The 17,714-nt window shown below is 39.0% G+C and overlaps 1 protein-coding gene across 1 annotated transcript; it reads right to left on the bottom strand.

Moving 5' to 3' along the window:
* Positions 1–16: 16 nt before the first annotated feature.
* ttll6 (tubulin tyrosine ligase-like family, member 6) lies at positions 17–16,990 on the bottom strand. The gene is made up of 18 exons (XM_044180115.1): positions 16,830–16,990; positions 13,853–14,037; positions 9,711–9,860; positions 9,433–9,473; positions 8,887–9,005; positions 8,278–8,408; positions 8,021–8,177; positions 7,790–7,933; positions 6,775–6,860; positions 6,453–6,678; positions 5,678–5,856; positions 5,362–5,550; positions 3,499–3,655; positions 3,120–3,152; positions 2,870–3,088; positions 2,622–2,687; positions 1,459–1,615; positions 17–868 (listed from the first exon to the last, which is right to left on the bottom strand). The coding sequence occupies exons 3-18, from the start codon at positions 9,857–9,859 to the stop codon at positions 582–584; spliced, it is 2,340 nt and encodes a 779-aa protein (XP_044036050.1). The 5' UTR covers position 9,860; positions 13,853–14,037; positions 16,830–16,990; the 3' UTR covers positions 17–581.
* Positions 16,991–17,714: the final 724 nt, after the last annotated feature.

Raw genomic sequence — 17,714 nt, 5'->3', positions numbered from 1 at the left:
TGCACAAACAAATTTCCTTGAGAAAAGAAGCAGGAGGCCTTTATTTTTAATATCCCTCAGTTTATCTTCAAACAGGGTTTTAATCTGAACTAATAATACTTTGATATGTATGAATCTGCATTACATTTGGTTCCATCGAGCCAGTTTCAGCTCATATCAACACCCAATAATCAGTGAGTGCATTCGATTCTGATCAGAGGACGTGTGCAGATGCTGTATGGTGTTAAATCGGGCTCGTCTGCTTTTATTTTGGCACTGCTGGTGAGGTTTGTGTGAGATCATTCGTCCTCAGAGCAAAATATTACATATATCTGAGCGCACACAGTGGGTAGAAAAAGTTAAAAGGCCATAACGTTGTTTCTGCAGTGCTGGAGGTTATATAGTGGCAAGCAGCGTAAACTGCAGGGGTCCAGATATAAAATCCATCTACAAACATGAGATATCCATCACAGGCACAGTGTGTTTCTGTATTTTCACAGTTTAAAGCCTCTCTACCTCCAGTTCTCCTCAGGTCCTGTTTGTCTACAGTCTACAGCTTAAATCTGGACTCCCAGCTCCTGGTTGGAGGCTTTCAGGAGTCCTCACTGCCCTTTACCGTGCTGGGGGGCTCTGTGGGAGGAGTTGCGGACCATGTGAGAGAAGCCAGGTCTCCTGACCAGAGGGGCGCGAGTGGAGATGACAAGCAGGCTCTGCAGGACTGCGGGGTCGTGGGACATGTAGGCGCAGCGCAGGCCTCCCTTAGGGACGTGGTTTACGATCGGGATGCTGGGACGGGACCGGGTGTCGGTGTAGGAGCTGCTCCTGCCGTCCTGCCTGACAGCAAGAGAGCCACCGACTGATGAGGAAGCAGAGGGAGAAAATCTGACATCTGGGAAAGATAAAACTGGATTTTAAAAAACAACAATCAGGCTCTGAAGTTTAATGGTGTTTCCTGTTGTTTTTAATTATGGTTTTAATAATGTGGCTCTCTGGAAACTTGCTTTGGGATTTCAAACAAAATTCACACAACTCTACTTAAAATAGAGCAATAATAATAATAATAATATTAATAAACGTTTTATATCGAAATTTAGAGTACAAACTATCAAGTCGAATTATGCTATTCTTTGTGTTATGGATGTGATGGACACAGAAGGGAAGTATTTTCATATTTTCCAAGTCTAGCGGTAAGTATTAAGTGCTATTTAGCTCATTTAAACTTTATGGGTTATTTTTATTTTTCATCACAAGCCAGTTTTGTTTTCTTACAGCTACATTTATTTTTAGAATACAGCCGAACGCAAGTTTTTACTAACATATATTTTGTACAATCAAAACATACAAACAAACAGACAAAACAGTAGGTATATACTGTTTGTGTAGTTGAGAAAAAGGAGCTTGTAATACTTTTTGCTAAAGCTTCAACAACATGGAGGATATAGTTTACCTGCTGTGTTGAGGTCATTTGTGTGTGTTTACCTGGCCACTGTATCCGCTGGGCGCTGATGGTCCTGCCTATTTCTCTGGCTCTGTTGTGGCTCTCGGGCTCAGACTGCAGGCAGGCGGACTCGTTCAGGCTCCTCTGGTCCATCGTGAGCCTGAGCAGGCGCTGCTGAGTCACGTGGGAGTGGATGTGCTGCGATACAGCAGCGCTATTATGTCATTTTAATTCTACTTCATGATGATTTCATTAGTACTGCAAATTATCAGTGATATTCACTACCATGACCTTCATTAGACAATCTCTGACAGTGACCCCCAATTTCAACTGTTAATACGTTTTCATTCTTCACTGACAATTATTTGTTAATACTGTGATTTGACTGCTGTTCATCCGTTCACGGAGCTGCTACAGTTCTGGGGCAGGTCGTCAAAAACCTGCACATTTTAAATTTAAACTCAACTGACGGATGTGGATTTACATGGGAATAAAACAATAAACAACAGTAAAAAAACAACTAATTGAACTACAACTTGCACTGCTTGGCCTCTTGGAGAACCTACATTTCTCTTGCACATAACCCTGTGCAAAACTTGAATAATATTAGGTAGAGCTGCAAAGATTAGTCGATTCATGCATTAGTCTATCGAAAGGCAATTTATTGGCAACTATTTTGATAATCAATTAATCGTTTCCGTCATTTTTCAAGCAAAAACTCTTTAAATTCCTGCTTCTGAAATGTGTTTTCTTTGTCATAATTGATAGTTAGTTGAATATATCGGCCGGACAAAACAAGCAAATTGAAGACATCAGCATGGGCTCCGAAATTGTGAATGTCATTTTTTCACTATTTATTTTATTTATTTTTTTTTACATAGATTGAATGATTAATCAATCAATCAAGAAAATAATCGGCAGATTAATCTATAATGAAAATAACTGCTAGTCGCAGCCCTAGCTGAAACTGCAAAAACAATTACAGGAAATGTTTTTGGAAATTGTAAGCAATAATAGAAGTACGTCCAATTAAAATCAACAGGACGCTTTTGACGTAACTGAAACTGAATTGATTATTTTTGTATTATTTTTTAAAGGGGCAGGGCAGCTTACATTCCCGATTTCTTTGCATAAACTAGATTTGGCAACAAAATACTGGATTATTTTGATTGGATTGGTGTGTCCTGTGTCTCCCGTGAGGTACCTGCCGTGACATCTGAGTGCAGGACTGCTGCTTTGTCCTTTGGGAAAACTGTGTCAAAAAGTCCAACTGAAATAAAAGAAACAGATCAGTGACTGGAGGCTAAAGTAAACACAATTATAATCATTTAACTAACAACAAACAAGTGAAAATCCAGACTATACTTGGTATTACTGCAAGTTATTGGTGTCCTCATGCTGGCTGTTTATGACACATTTAAGGGGAACACAGTACCTGTAGTTCGGTCTTACCTTCGTCAGCTGTTGTCTCACATAGGCCTGCTTACTCTGCTGGTGGGTGTAGGCGTCCTTGGCGTCCCGCAGGACTCCCCCTCCTTCTGTCCGGCCCTGCAGCAGCTGGTGGATCTGGTCCACCACCCCCAGGTCCTGCAGTAGTTTCTTCCTCTGGAGCAGCGCGTTGACCCGCTCCTGCTCCTCCATGTCTTCGTCCTTCTCCTCCTCCTCCTCCTCCTCCCTCCTTCTTCTCTCGGACTTCTGCAGCTTCAGGATCCATGGACACACTGGACAGAGGCGGCTGCAGAGAAACAGAGACATTTGATTCAATTTGTTTTTATTGCCTTACTGTATGTGTAGCCACCAGTATGCATTTGTGAAATATTTGCAATAACTGCCCCTGAATAACCTTGATAACACTGTTTGTTTTGCCTGTCTTCACAATAAAAGATATTTGAATTTGAAATGAGAGCCATCCAATAAAAATTATCTGCGGGAATATTATTCCAGCTAATTTAAATTGGGCAACAGTACATTTACTCAAAGGGGTCAGCCAGAATATGAATCATAGGACAGAAGCTGTTTGACTCCCTCTTGTGGTTTCATGTAGACACTGCATCTTTAATGACATGATAAGACAGCCTCACCGGCTGCTGGTCACAGTTTGAGTTGGGGGGTTGTGTTTGTGCTCGTTGTGGTTTGACTCTCTCCCCCGCTGTCTCCCCCTGCAAGTCTCTCCTCCGGCCTCCCTTCTGGTCTCTCTCCTTCTGCTCCTGCTTCAGACGCAGCTCCTGCAGTTGTTGCCTAAACACAGGAACTTTAACATCTGTCTCTGACATTAAGTAAAAGGATTTCTAATAATAATAATAATAATAATAATTCACAACTAATCAAATCCTTTTATCTTTTTAAGCTAAACCTAAAAATTTAAGTAATTAAAATGTAATGCTTCAATAATAATGACGAAAAGAAGTGCAAGCTCCCACCAAAGTACATTCAAATATGTCTATTATTTCAGATGATTCCATCAGTTTAGTTTTCCACATCTAGCTACATATGTCTTATCCCTGATTGGTTTGTGCAGTTATTTCTACTGTGCACTGATGTTTTAAAGGAAGGTTTAAATCGTTAAATATGTTCGTGTTGAAAATAAATATTTTTCCAAGGATGATGATCGCGCTCTCCATCATTGAGTTTACACATTTTAAATCACCGAGTACTGTCTGCGTGTCCAATTCTGCTTTTATATCACATTGTTTTAGCCACATTTGAATTCTGGTCCAGAACAGAGCTGATCCCTTTATCTTAGTAATGGCTCTTCTGCTGTACTCCCAGCATATTTTTAAGACATATAAAAATACGCTTAGAATAATAATTAATCCATATCAGATTAATTGTCTGACATGGTTTCTCCCTCATTGATAAATCCAGAATTTATGAATGTGCAAATACATTCATTTCAAAAGTTCAACTGCTGGACACAAGATGTCTCCTACTTCACTGTAAAGTCCGATATGACCTGGAGGCTTCAAGTTTTCACATCACACTTGTACAAGTTGCATACTGGACCATGGTTTGCTCCGAACTAGTTGTGATATCATAAATCCTGCTCGTACGTTTGCGTGTTAAACTGAGATTTAAGTTGAGCTCAGAGAAACGTTCCTTCTTCAGCAGATTGCAATTACTGTCAGAGTGAAGTTAACAATAAGAAAAACACATTTCCTGCTGTACTTCTTATGGTGAATGCAGAGATACTGTAGATCCAGTGCATTATTAACAACTAATAGTTAGCGGCAGTGATATTACTTTAAATTTAAAAAGCAGTATGGTTGTCAGTAAAATCATTGTCTTCCCTATTTTTAACGATTAACTGATTAATAATTTAGTCTGTTAAATGGAAAAGAGTGAAAAATGCCCATCACAACCTCAATTTATATACTATATAATACATAAAACAAAAAAATAAAACAGAGAAAAGAAACAAATCATCACATTTGAGAATCTGCGAACAAGTAAATATTTGGTATTTTCGTCTGATAAATGACTTAAACGATAAATAGATGATCAGAATTGTTGTTGATTAATAAAAAACAGAAAAAAACCTGAGCCTGATGAAGTGCTGAGCGTTAATAAACGTGTTAATAAAAATCCTTGATTAATGTTGCATTGATCAACTAATCAACTCGATTAATCTACTGATCATTTCAGCACTAGCAGGGTTGAATTGAATGTCCTCACTTGTGTCATGATGCACAACCTCACATAGCTTCCGTTTAGCTGCAAATTTTATTTGTGCTCTTTGTCCCTTTAAATGCATTCGTGCACAAATTGAACAGATAACGTGTTCTCACTTTTCTGCAATGAACCGCCCCCTCTCCTTTTACTTTTCCTCTGTTTCTGTGTTGGACAACCTCATGAAGTCCACGCAGAAAAAAGATCCATGTGCATCACTAACAGCTTCTGCTCTTCACTGAATTGTACGGAGTATTTTGAAAGCGTGCTGCGGGTACCTGGCACACTCCTCTCTGGCCTTAGACGCTGCAGTCTCCTGGAAGAGCGAGCTGCTGTGTTTAAAGTACTTGTCGTATTTCTCTCCTCCCTCTCTGGGATAGATCCTCTTGAAGCCTCCCACGTGCTTGGCCTCGTACCTCTCCATCTGCTCCACCGTGGCTGCTTGGCACTGACGCAGCTCCTCCGACCTGGTGTTAAAACACACACACACACACATGCACACACACAGTAACAGTCACCTGCACAAGTCTAGAGGAGGGAAAGGGTGTATGACCTTGGAAAAAAAATTCACACACCATTTGCATCTAACTTTACCTGGCCTCCCTGGAGCTGTTTTGCTGCAGCCTGTCCTTCACCCTGCGTCGCTCCTCTTTGGTGATCTTGCGGCGGTCACAGGCACCCAAGTTGATGAGAACCAGGGTGTCATACAGCAACGCGTCCTTCACCTCACGGTCCAGCTGCGAGTCGGTGGTAAAACTTGGGGAGTGATTCACCTGGACACACACACATACGAATATACTGATTGATTTAGACGTCTAAGAAGATCATGGATTTCCTGAGTAACATTTTAACCCCTTAAACCTTATTACAAACTTGTGCTCGCCCAGATTCTGTTAAAAAACACAGACATTTACTTTATATTCTAGTGGAGATCTTTAAGTTTCAAAAGATCCCACATACGGCAGGCTTAATTTTAGAGACATGTGTATAAAATGATGCACAAGACATGTAGAATATTTATATTTGATGGAATAATGCACCGATAAAAAACATGGAGTTTTGGGTCTAAATATTTCACACATCATATAGGTTCAATGTAGAGCAAGAACAAGCTCAAACAGAATATACATGATACTGTCACACAGTGTGGAAGAAAAGTTTTTCAACCTTAAAGCTGCTTAAAGTGAAAAAAGAGTAAAATATTAAGGGGTTGAAACGTATTTGAATAAACTTTCTATTCATACAATTCTGTAATCTGTGCGAAATTATACTTAGAAGAACAACGTGAGAACCTGAAGTTGACAACAATAAATCTGCATATTTATGGACGATATACAGTATATTAAACAGAGGTGTCACGGTCTTTCACCTCCAGCACCCAGGGTCTGAGCCGGTGATCCAGCAGCACATCGAAGCCCAGGATCTCGAAGCAGGCGCTGCCGGTGGTGTGGTTGGGGAAGCACGTGTGGTAATTATGCTTGAGGATGGGGTGAGCAGAGATCAGAGTCTTTATGATCACGTCCTCAATGTCGTTCCACATCTTGTCTGTGTTGCAATTGATGGACTCCAGGAGCTTGTTCAGGGTGGACAGCTTCCTGGAGGACACAAAAAAACAACAAAACACTCAATTAATGTGCAGCATTTTAAGAGTATCAGTAATACGACACAACAAGCACCCTCTGTGTGTTTACCGTTTGCTGCCAGTGTCTTCATCACGGACAAAGTTCTCGCTGTTCTTGTTGATGGAGTAGTTGGTGAGATGCATGCACACATCATCCTAACACGAGAAAGACAAGGGGACAGAGATATATATCACATACAAGAATGAAATATACAGTTATATATTAGTGTATATCAGGGCTTTAAGGTTTGGGGGCAGCCTGCCTGATGAGATTTGAATTGCAGTCAAAAACAGACCGGTTGTTATTAGAGCTGCAACGATGAGTCGATTAATTGATCAACAGAAAATTAATCTGAAACAATTTTAATAATTGAACAATCGTTTAAGCAAATTATTAAGCAAAAATTTAAGAATTTCATTGGTTTTGGCTTCTCTAAAGCGAGTATTTTCTTTTTTTCTATGTCGTACATGGTAAAAAACGAATATCTTTGGGTTTTGGACTGTTAAAAATGTTTAAAAAGTCACCGTGTGTTTTGGGAATTTGTGATAGGCATTTTTCCCAATTTGCTGACATTATACAGGTCAAATGATTTATTAATTCATTGACAAAAAAAAATAAAAAATCAATAATGAAAATCATTTTAAGATGCAGCCCTAGTTGTAATAAAGGTTGTATCTGCCTACTTTATTCTTGAGGGTTTTTGTTAATCCAACCAGGGCTACATTCTGGCGTTTTATTGCGTGTCTTATTTCTTTGTTTGTGAAGTACTTTGTAATCACAGATTATTTACTATATTACCGATGACACAACATGATCAAATATGTACTTTTTATTGTAACGTACAGGATAATGATGATTACAATGACTCATTCCTGACCTTTAAAGGATAAGGCTGATGACTTTATGTGTTTTTATTATTGGCAATTTTTAATAGTTTTTGGACAACAGTGGAGCTTTATGGCACAGAGGCTTTTGATACACAGACAATACTTGTTAGAAGGATCAATTCATTGTTGGTTTTGGTCTTTTCATGGGATTTATTGACAATAAGAAAAATATAGTATATCACCCGACTTCTGCTTACCACATTGCCGTGTGTTGGCTCGTTGTACTTTGTGGTGCAGAAGCGAGCCAGTCCCTCCTTGAACATGAATATGCTGAATGGGTCACATGACGTCACCAGCACGTAGATACGCAAGTCAAACTTGTATCCGTCCATTATGAAAGGCTGAGGAGGGAATGAAAAACACGTGTAAACTTCAATCTGTGTGCGTTTCTGTGTAGGTGCTGTATGTGTTGTTTAATAGACCCTCACCCTGGAGATGTAAACCTGACAGATCATATGTTCTCCAGGTTGAATGTCTTTACTTGATCTGGTGATGAAGATGCCTTTGCCTTGGCAACCGGTATCTGGCTTACAGATATATGTCTTGCTTTTTTTGGCCCTGGTGTAAGCTTGGAAGTCACTGTAACTGCAAAATACATTCAGACAAGGACTTAGTACATTAGGACACACTTGAGAAAAACAAAAAAAAAAAAGAGCAACATTCACAGTGAGAAGTGCAAACTGACTCTGCAGGAAGGCACCACGTTCTGGGGAAGATATTGTAGTCTTTGGGAAAAAGCTTGAGCATACGGTTCATGTTTCTTGCCAGTAAATCTTTGCGGCAGATCTCACTCATCCCTGGGAAATGGTTTATTTTCTGCAAAGACACGAGAGACAGGTTGCGTTTACAGGGGAAGCATTCTGTTGGCATATGAGGACGGGTATTATATACAGTATTTTTATCTGTAAGGCTGTACGCAGTCTAAGTGAGATATGACAAAATAAACCGATCAACCTTATTCATTCAGAGAAGAATCGTTGGTGCTGAATTAGTTCCTGCACTGAATTACCCACTTAGATTACAAATTGATTGCTTGAGCTGAAAAACTGTTATGAGCCATGAACACTGTGCCCTGAAATAATGACGCAATCTCATAATCTCAATGGAAATCTACATTTTTTATTATTCCATGGGTGTGCATATTGAGCAGAAGAATTTAAATTACATGTAAGGACATTATAAATTAAAAGAGCAGAATGACTAGTCTGCCCCGATCCATTTTCAGCTTGATTTGTATAATTGAATTCAGTTTAATTAGTCTTCTATGATGATGGCAGTAATGTAGGTCCAATACCTGGTAACGCTTCATGTCCTTAACACGGTCTAGAGACACAGAGTAGTCGGTCCAAAAAAGTGTCCAGTCTTCACCCTCCATCGCCTCTCTGAGGCCGTATCTACGAGCAGCACGCCGCACTGAGACAAACAAACAGCAAGCAGTATTTTTACTGTGATGAGCGTCTGTGTGCGTTTATTACTGAAGAACATGTTTGTAAAGTTTTTCTGCTACAAGGACTGATCTAGGAGCTACGGATTAACCATAAATCTTAGTAGTGTACATTTAAAATACACTACATGGCCAAAAGTATGTGGGCGTCTGGACATAAAATGGGGCCTAGCCCAAACCATGAAACAGTAGTGTGGACTGGGGTGTCCACATACGTTTGGCCATGTAGTATATCTAGTGCTTCCATGTTCCAATACAGTCTCTGTTTTACTCCAGTAATTCATTCCACATGACTAAAGTGTCTGTAAAACATAAATAGCTGGGATGGTGCAGAGTAATATAGATATCTGCACTAAATAACAGAATAATAGACCTTTATGATTTAGTCAAACGTACCACTTTCATATTTGCAGTTGGTGACGTTGATCCACAGACATCTGGAAGAGAAGAGAGACAGAAAGAGGGACAGACATCTGCTTTGCTGCAAGGTCCTACAAATGCCTCATTACGCTCATCTTCCTTTCCCAAATGATGAGGACAAGTGAGGAAACAAAAACTTAAGAGCCTCCAGGACAAGTTATAAAATCATAACTGTCAGGGTGCTCAGAGGTAATATACCTGCAATGGGAAATAACTGTAGAAGTACAAATGGAGGAGATCCAGCAGTAAAGTACCTCTTCTTGCTTTTTCTCCTCTTCTTGTTGATGGGCGGCGGGGTGCGGGTGCAGGCTTCTGTTTGGCTTTCGGCCCCCTCTCCCTCCCCCTGCTGCTCATATTTATGTGCATCATCATTTCTGTCTGGGCTGTCCACAGGTAGACCCATCCTGGATGTGCACAAACAAAAACAAAAAGCGCTCATTTGACTCCGAGCAAATGCAAAACGCTTATGTGATGGTGTAGGCAAAGAAACAAATTGTGCCATTCCATTTTTGACACTCGTTTACTCATTGAAATGGTATGTTTTTAATTGGATGTGCCGCACAGCCTCACAATGAAATTCAATCAAACTGAACAAAGTACATGCTGTAAGTGCGCGCATGGAGTCATGTTTCCGTTTCCATTTCTCTCATCAGGTGAGTGCTCTGGCTGTCAGCGCCTTGTCACACACTGGCGTTTAAGAGTTATTGTGGCAGGACGGATACAAACAGTTGGTAATAGTGCAACAATAGCGAGGGGGAATTAACTCTAACACCAACCAGAACTTTTATTGCTTTTCATAATGTTGTTACAAAAGGAAAACCATCCACATTTTTTATTAAACTCTGTTGAATTTTCACAACACATGTGAGTCTTTCAATATAACATATCTCTTCAACAATGTACAGCCACAGTGTTACAGTAGGGGCGGTCCGCTTTGCACTATTTCCTTATGATTGCCTTCTTGGTCGCCACTAATTAACAAGATAACGGCCCCCACCCGTGTCAGGTTTGCTAAATACAATACAACACGTGTGTTTCGTATTTTATAACCTAGTGTGACTTACCCATGCATCATCCCATGTCCACTGTCTACGCTAAAAGCATTTTTAAAATGTGAGCGCACTGAAGTGACTGAGGCATGCCTTTTGTCATGAGTGAAGTGCACTTTCATCAGTAAGATAAACAAGACAAACGGCGTGTCCCAAACCCATACTACATACTAATTCTAAGCAGGTCTTTAGTATGTAGTGAAGTAAAGTATATCAAACCAGACAGGGTGCATACTAAATATACTATTCTCCCACAATGCAACGCACAAAGGAAATGGAAGAGCCACTCACAGCTGGAAAAAATTTAAATAAATTGCGGATGGTGTTGAAACGGCTGCAGAAAGATCTTGTAAAACAAAAATAATTAATCAATCTTAAGAGAGACATTTTCTTTCTATTTGTGATATTCCAAAATCAGTTTGATTGACGTCTGAAGTTGCACGTATTGTGTCATTTCCTGTTAGAATAAAGCGATTAAGTATGTTGTACATACTAATTACTATGTAGTGAATTAGTATGTAGTATGGATTTTGAACACATCTTAAGAGTCTACAGCCATGCTAGCGGTTTTGAGAGGCTGCACTTGAGCTAAATGCTAATCAGCATGCTAACATGATCACTATGGCAATGCTTATGTTTAATGCTTTCCATGTTCACCATCTTAGTTTAGCATGTTAGCATGCTAACATTTGCTAATTAGCACTAACCCCAAAGTACATTGTAAATTTGTACAGAAGAGCACTGATTCATCAAAGAAAATTTAATTCTCGTTAGCAGTGGTGGAAAGTAACTAAGTACATTTACTCAACTGCAATTTTGAGGTACCTGTACTTAGTATTTTCATTTTATGCTACACTTCTACTCCACTACCTTTCAGAGGGAAATACTGTGAATTTGATTTATTTTATATAGAAAACCTATGATCAGTTTATAAAATACAATGCTTTGTTATAGATAAAACTAACCAACTGTAAAGAAATTAGTCAAAATTAGCTCCACCTTGACAAACAACAATAGTAAATTGCATTAATGCATCAGAATTAATAATCTAATAATATGATACATAACAATAATAATAATAATAATAATAATAATAATAATAATAATATAACACTCACCATGTTTCTGCATGAGTACTTTTATTTTGAGTACATTAAGTAAGTACAACGTAACAGACTTTTACTTGTATTGGAGTATTTTTCAGTTACCACTGCTGGTAAGTAGGACTTCCATATATGTCATGAGACTTAGTATCTTATAATAATGAAATACAGCAGTTTAGCTCAATGTGTTTTTTCGTCGAGACCGTACAGGAGCCATAGTTAAGCGAAAACATATCAACGCGTAATTCACTTAAATAAGCAACAAAATACATGCTAACATTTGCTAATTAGCACTAAACGCAAAGTACCGATGAGGCTGATGGGAATGTCATTAGTTTTGCAGGTATTGCACTAAAGAGAAAAATGTATGGGTCACCAAATTTATTACAATTCATCTTGATGGGGACAAGATTGTTTGTACCACATTTCATGGCAAACCATCAAATAGGTGTTGAGATATTTCACGCTAAACCAGAAATGTGAACCTGCAGGTGGTGCTAGATGAAAAGTCAGGGTATCACCAAAGTCATTAGGATTCATCCTCTGGGGACCATGAATGCCTGTAAGAAATGCAATGACAATCCCTTTAATAGTTGTCGAGATATATTTTATATATATTTTATTTCTCGACAACTGACTGACACTGCCATCCATAGAGCCCTGCTGCTATCATGGCTAAAAATCTAAAGTTTATAGGAATAAACTCGACGAGTTTAGTTCCACGTATGTGTTCTTCTTCTGTTAATGTCCGTCTGCACTCTGACCAGAGCACAGTGGCCAGCAATCGTCACAGCAGCGTCTCAGCTGTTTGCCTCTGCCTCCTATCTGGTGTCTTGCAGGGTGAAGGTGAGGTCAAGTTAATTCCCGGTAATGATCGTGACAGCATACTGCGGGGGGGGTTAGTGGCAGTAAGGAGGGACATCCCAGGTACACTGTGGGAGGTTACGGTGCTAGGTAACAGTATTCTGATCCAATGATCTGGATAATCCTGGCCCTGAACTGTGAGCTTTACACTGGGCTGAGACGCCCCACTGACCTCAACCCGGATACAGTTACAGCCCCGCAAAGGATTTCTCCAAGGTTCTCCCTCAGCGTGCAGTAACAACAGCGCAATAAATAACACCTTTGTATTATCTGTTCTCAACGAACAATGACTGGATTCAGTATGAATTACTTTGTTAACTGCTAAATGTCACTACATAACATTCAACTTTCATGCTACGCCTTGGCACGCCATGCTAGCACTTACTAGTGTCTAATTTCCTTTTAAAAACAAAACAAACTGCAGCACTAAACACTAAAACAAGTGTTGTTTTTTTTAGAGGGGATACACTTGCAATTTAAGACATCTAGCTCTTGTTGCTATGGAGGTTGACTGCATTCAGTAGATTAATGTAATGTAATGAAAGAAAAGACAAACCTTTAAATTCTATATAAAAAACTTCTACATATTGTCTAATTAGAATTGTCTTTCACATGTAAACACTCACAATTAAGGCTGCAACTAGTAATTGTCTTTATTATCAAATTATGTTTTTATTAAATTATCAGCTGTCTATAAAAGTGCTATTACAAGAGTGCTCATTACAAGTTACCAAAGCCCAAAGCTATATGTCTAAAAACTTTTAGACATAGACTTTTTTAGATAGATAGATAGATAGATAGATAGATAGATAGATAGATAGATAGATAGATAGATAGATAGATAGATAGATAGATAGATAGATAGATAGATAGATAGATAGATAGATAGATAGATAGATAGATAGATAGATAGATAGATAGATAGATAGATAGATAGATAGATAGATAGATAGATAGATAGATAGATAGATAGATAGATTCTGTTGATTAACTAATCGATTATTCAACCAATTCTTTCAGCACTAATCACAATCACTTTGGTTTCAGTGATGCAACACACTTGGCTGCCAGTTTATTAGGTACACCTAGCACAACAACTCAGCAAAAAAATCCTTCATGAAGGTCATAATGTTCAGCTTTCTGTTTAAGAGAGGTGTTGATTTAATTCGGAGGATGTAGTTTGTGGTGCTGTTTAATTGAATCTAATATTTAGTCTGCTCTCGTTGGTATAACTGGGGAGAACAAAATACTAGAAAAACACCTCTGCAGTGCTGTTGTATGACATGCCGTACGTTTGAGCTATTTGTAACTCATAAATTGGCAACTGAGTAACCTTATTTACCTCATTTTCACTTCATTTGAGAAATGGCTCTTACTCACCTGCACTGTTAAGCCTACATTTGTGAGGACAATGGTGTTGGAAGATGCTGCCCCCGCCCGTCTGCCTCCACACGTCTTTGACAAGCGAATCTTCGTCTCAAGAGCCCTTTAAGACGCTGTCACACTCCTCAGTAGACAAACCAACGAGCCACATCTCGACCTCGTGCACCGTCTGCCTCTGGAGTCTTTAAAAAAATAAAAAATAAAACAGAGTGGATTTGTATCATCACAAGGATGGCTCAGATCAGATTCACTTACACACTCAAGCAACAGGCCCAGCGGTGGATCTGGTGACCAATTAGAAACTGTGGGGACAAACACCTGATCCCTCTTGACATGATGGAGAGAAAATGACCAGGAGACCTCAGCAGGGAGCGAGTGGAGAGGGATAATCCCTGATAATTGTTCACTGAAATAGGAGATGTGTTTTTCAACGCCTCGAGTTGTTAAATTTAAATCTGTGCTGAAAAGCGCCGTGGCAGTGTGTGGTGTAAGGGAACAGGCTGGACATCTATCTTCTTGGCCAAGTTAAAATGGAGTACCTTCAGTTGAAGCTTAGCCTTCCAGCCCCCCCCCTCTTCTGAAGACAGGCAGGAGGGGAAATGCTGGTCAAACAGAAAGTAGACAAACATGTTTCCCAGTTGCCATGACCGCCAACCAATTATCAATCAGGTAAAACAAGACTGGATGATAATGAGGTGGAAGAATAACACGAAACGACCAACCTTGGCAATCTAGAGCTTGAATTATTTCTTGATTAATCAATCAATCAACATTAATTAATCATTAGTTGACATCCTACACTCTTCCACACTCACTTATCTACATTTTGTCTTTCTTATGATGCTTTAAAGATCACCTGCTAAGCTTCCAGTTGCTGAATTGACAAGTCATGACTGCATATGCATTTGCAGGTATTTAAGCTGTATGAGCGCAAACTGTTTGTGTGTGTCCGTGTGTGTCCGTGTGTGTGTGTGTGTGTGTGTGTGTGTGTGTGTGTGAGTGTGAGAGAGAGAGAGAGAGAGTTACATGGGCAACATGAGCTCTCATACAATTACAGAGCAGAGCAATTATAATTTAATGTGACAATGGTGTATTTTTATGGAGAGATATTAAATGTGTGTAGGAGAAGTTCATGAGCTCTTTTCGCTTATGATAAAAAAATGTCTCAGGTGTCTTATTAAATAAGAAAGGCAATGACAATTTAGTTTTGTCTGTAAATAAGTACAGCTTTGTGAATTGGATATGCAAATTGTTACTCTTGATGATCGGTGCTCTACAAGATCAGCAATTGCAAAAGTTTTGTGTACTGTTTTCTAATTTGTTGTGCCACTGGTAACAAACATGCTGAAACTGCTAAGGCCACATTAATAACATTCATTACATGACCAGCTATAGACCATACCTACCGACCTGATACTTAATTTATTTTCTAACCTGTTTTTATAGTGTTTTATAGTGTATCATATTGTTTTCTAGTACTTTCTCCTGTGTGCACTGACGTAAAGGCGAGCTACTGTAACAAAGAGTTTCCCTACGGGGATCAATAAAGTATTTCTGATTATGATTCTGATTCCCTGCAAAAATAAACCCTCCTACATGCAACTTCCAACCGCTGCCATCTCGTTTTTGTTTTGTTGATTTGTTTGCAAGGGACAACGCACATTAATCAACAATGACATTTTTAAAATATCAATGCAAATGTGCCAGGGTAAACGTAACAGCTAATTTGCACCCGTAGTCCTAACATCCTAATGCGTGAGTCTTGAATAATACGCAACTGCATGGCCAAAATAACATGGCCACATTAATGTTATACATGTGTAACTCTTATTACAAACACAACACATAGTCACGTAGACTAAAAGGATGGAGATAAAGAAGTTAATGTAACTTATGCAAAGTGAATTTTTGAGAAGGTGAAGAAAATGTGTAGCTACATAGGGAACTGCCAGTTGGTTATTCAAGTAAGCCCTATGGCTCACTGCCAAACTGAATGAAATGTACCATGGAGAAAACTGAAAGTAATCTGACCAAAATAAACTGTTTTGATTACAGTCGCAGCAGGTGAATAAACAAATTCAGTTTCTATAGCTGGTTAACTCAGCTGCAGGAGTTGCAATGAAATCTGTGAACCCTCAGATTCTTTGACAGTGGTACTAGATTCAGCTATAAAGAAATACAGACAGGTATAGTGTTGGTGTTGTAAAGACAGTAATCTATACACTACTGGCCACCATGTTTCTGCTATTACAGCTACCAAAATGTGTCACCATGTCTCTAGTACTTAGGATCACATTTACAATATTTTCACAGCTGTTACCATCCACTTCTTTATATAACAGCTATCAAAATACAGGATGTGACCATGGTCAAATCATTTGCAGTGGCAATACAGCTGAAATTCCCTAACAGGTCACAAAATCTGATGGGTAACAGAATATGGAGGGAAACATTGTACTTTTTACTTTGCTACATTTATTTAACAGCTATAGTTACTTTTCAGATGAAGATTTTATATAGAAAACCTGATCAGTTTATAGCAGTAAGTGTAGTAATTTTTACTTTTAGGTAGCCTACATTTAGCTGATAATACTTCTGTACTTTTACTTGAGTAAGTTATTGAATGCAGGACTTTTACTTGATGCTTCATGTGTTTTCTCCTCGAGACCGCACAGGAGCCACAGTTAAGCGAAAACGTCTCTGAATTTTATTTTCACTCATCGACGCACAATGCTCTTAAATAAGCGACACAATCTGAACAGTTTCAGTTTGTCAGTATCTTAAGCTTTAACACGAAATCAAGCTAAACCTCGCAGCTAACAGCATGACTTAACCTATAGCTAGCCGTATGCTATATGTACTGTGCTGTTTCTATGGTAACGGAATGCTGACCGATTTCACGCTAACTACCGCTAGCTAGAGAGTTTAACAATCAACTTTTAAAAGACTAAAAATGCCGTAAACCTGACATTACCGTTAGAATAAAGTGTGCCCTCCTTGTTGTGCAGCCCTTCTGTAATGTTGTTGTTGTTGTTGTTGTTGTAATCTTGGCTTGACGCACAGTGGAGACGTAACCTACAAATGTAAACATGAATGAACTCGAGCCACGCGCGCGCATGCCGGCTGTGCCTTCCAGATGGAACGTCCGTGTTCAGCCTTTAGCCAATCACAAACAGGCGGGTGTGAGCAGTCTCGCCTCTGATTGGTTGTTGCCTCACCGATGAGAAAAGAAGCATCTACAGGATGATCCACAGGTGCAGTTTAGATGGTTTCCAGACAACGTGCTCCATCATAAGCAGGTAATTCTTTTAGAAGATTAAACGTTTTCTCTCTGAAAAGAAAATTCTGAACACGCCTGTCTTAAAAAAATGTAAATAATATATAATGTTTGTCGTTTTATTGGAGCATTCAGAGAAAATAATTCCACCACACGACAAAACAAGTTCTTTAGGTGATCCAAGATATATCATACAATCATTAATTTTACTAGATTTATTTATTTCTTTTCAAGGTAGATATGACTTTTATATTGTCTAAAGGGAGAAACAGCTTTACTGTCAGATTTTTTACATTGCACTATAGGTCTTCCACCTCGGATTTATTGAAGTGCGCAATTTTCACATTTGCAAAATCACAATTGTATCTTATTTATATACATTTTACCCACAATATGTGTTGCGGTAGAAAAGACTGGTGGAAATGATAAACACCATCAGTGGACAGCAGTGAGTTTGATTATTGTTATTATTATTACAAGGAACCTTGTTATTGATCAAATGAATAAATCTAAATTCAAAGTGCAAATCCACACTAAATCACAGAAGGAAGAAGAGTTCCTCTGCTCTCTGTGGTCGGATCT

Source organism: Siniperca chuatsi, linkage group LG20 (assembly GCF_020085105.1).
Source record: "Siniperca chuatsi isolate FFG_IHB_CAS linkage group LG20, ASM2008510v1, whole genome shotgun sequence".
Classification (NCBI taxonomy): domain Eukaryota; kingdom Metazoa; phylum Chordata; class Actinopteri; order Centrarchiformes; family Sinipercidae; genus Siniperca; species Siniperca chuatsi.
Note: the sequence above shows the minus strand (reverse complement) of the source record. Positions and strands in the feature narration are given on the sequence as shown.

What these genes read in the sequence shown, in the direction of transcription:
- ttll6 (XM_044180115.1), bottom strand. Translation starts at nt 9,859, where the DNA reads ATGGGTCTACCTGTGGACAGCCCAGACAGAAATGATGATGCACATAAA. An exon ending in AGGACATGAAGCGTTACCAG is followed by an intron (nt 8,409 to 8,886) that starts GTATTGGACCTA and finishes GTGTCTTTGCAG; the next exon opens with AAAATAAACCATTTCCCAGG. An exon ending in TCAGACCCTGGGTGCTGGAG is followed by an intron (nt 5,857 to 6,452) that starts GTGAAAGACCGT and finishes GTGTGTGTCCAG; the next exon opens with GTGAATCACTCCCCAAGTTT.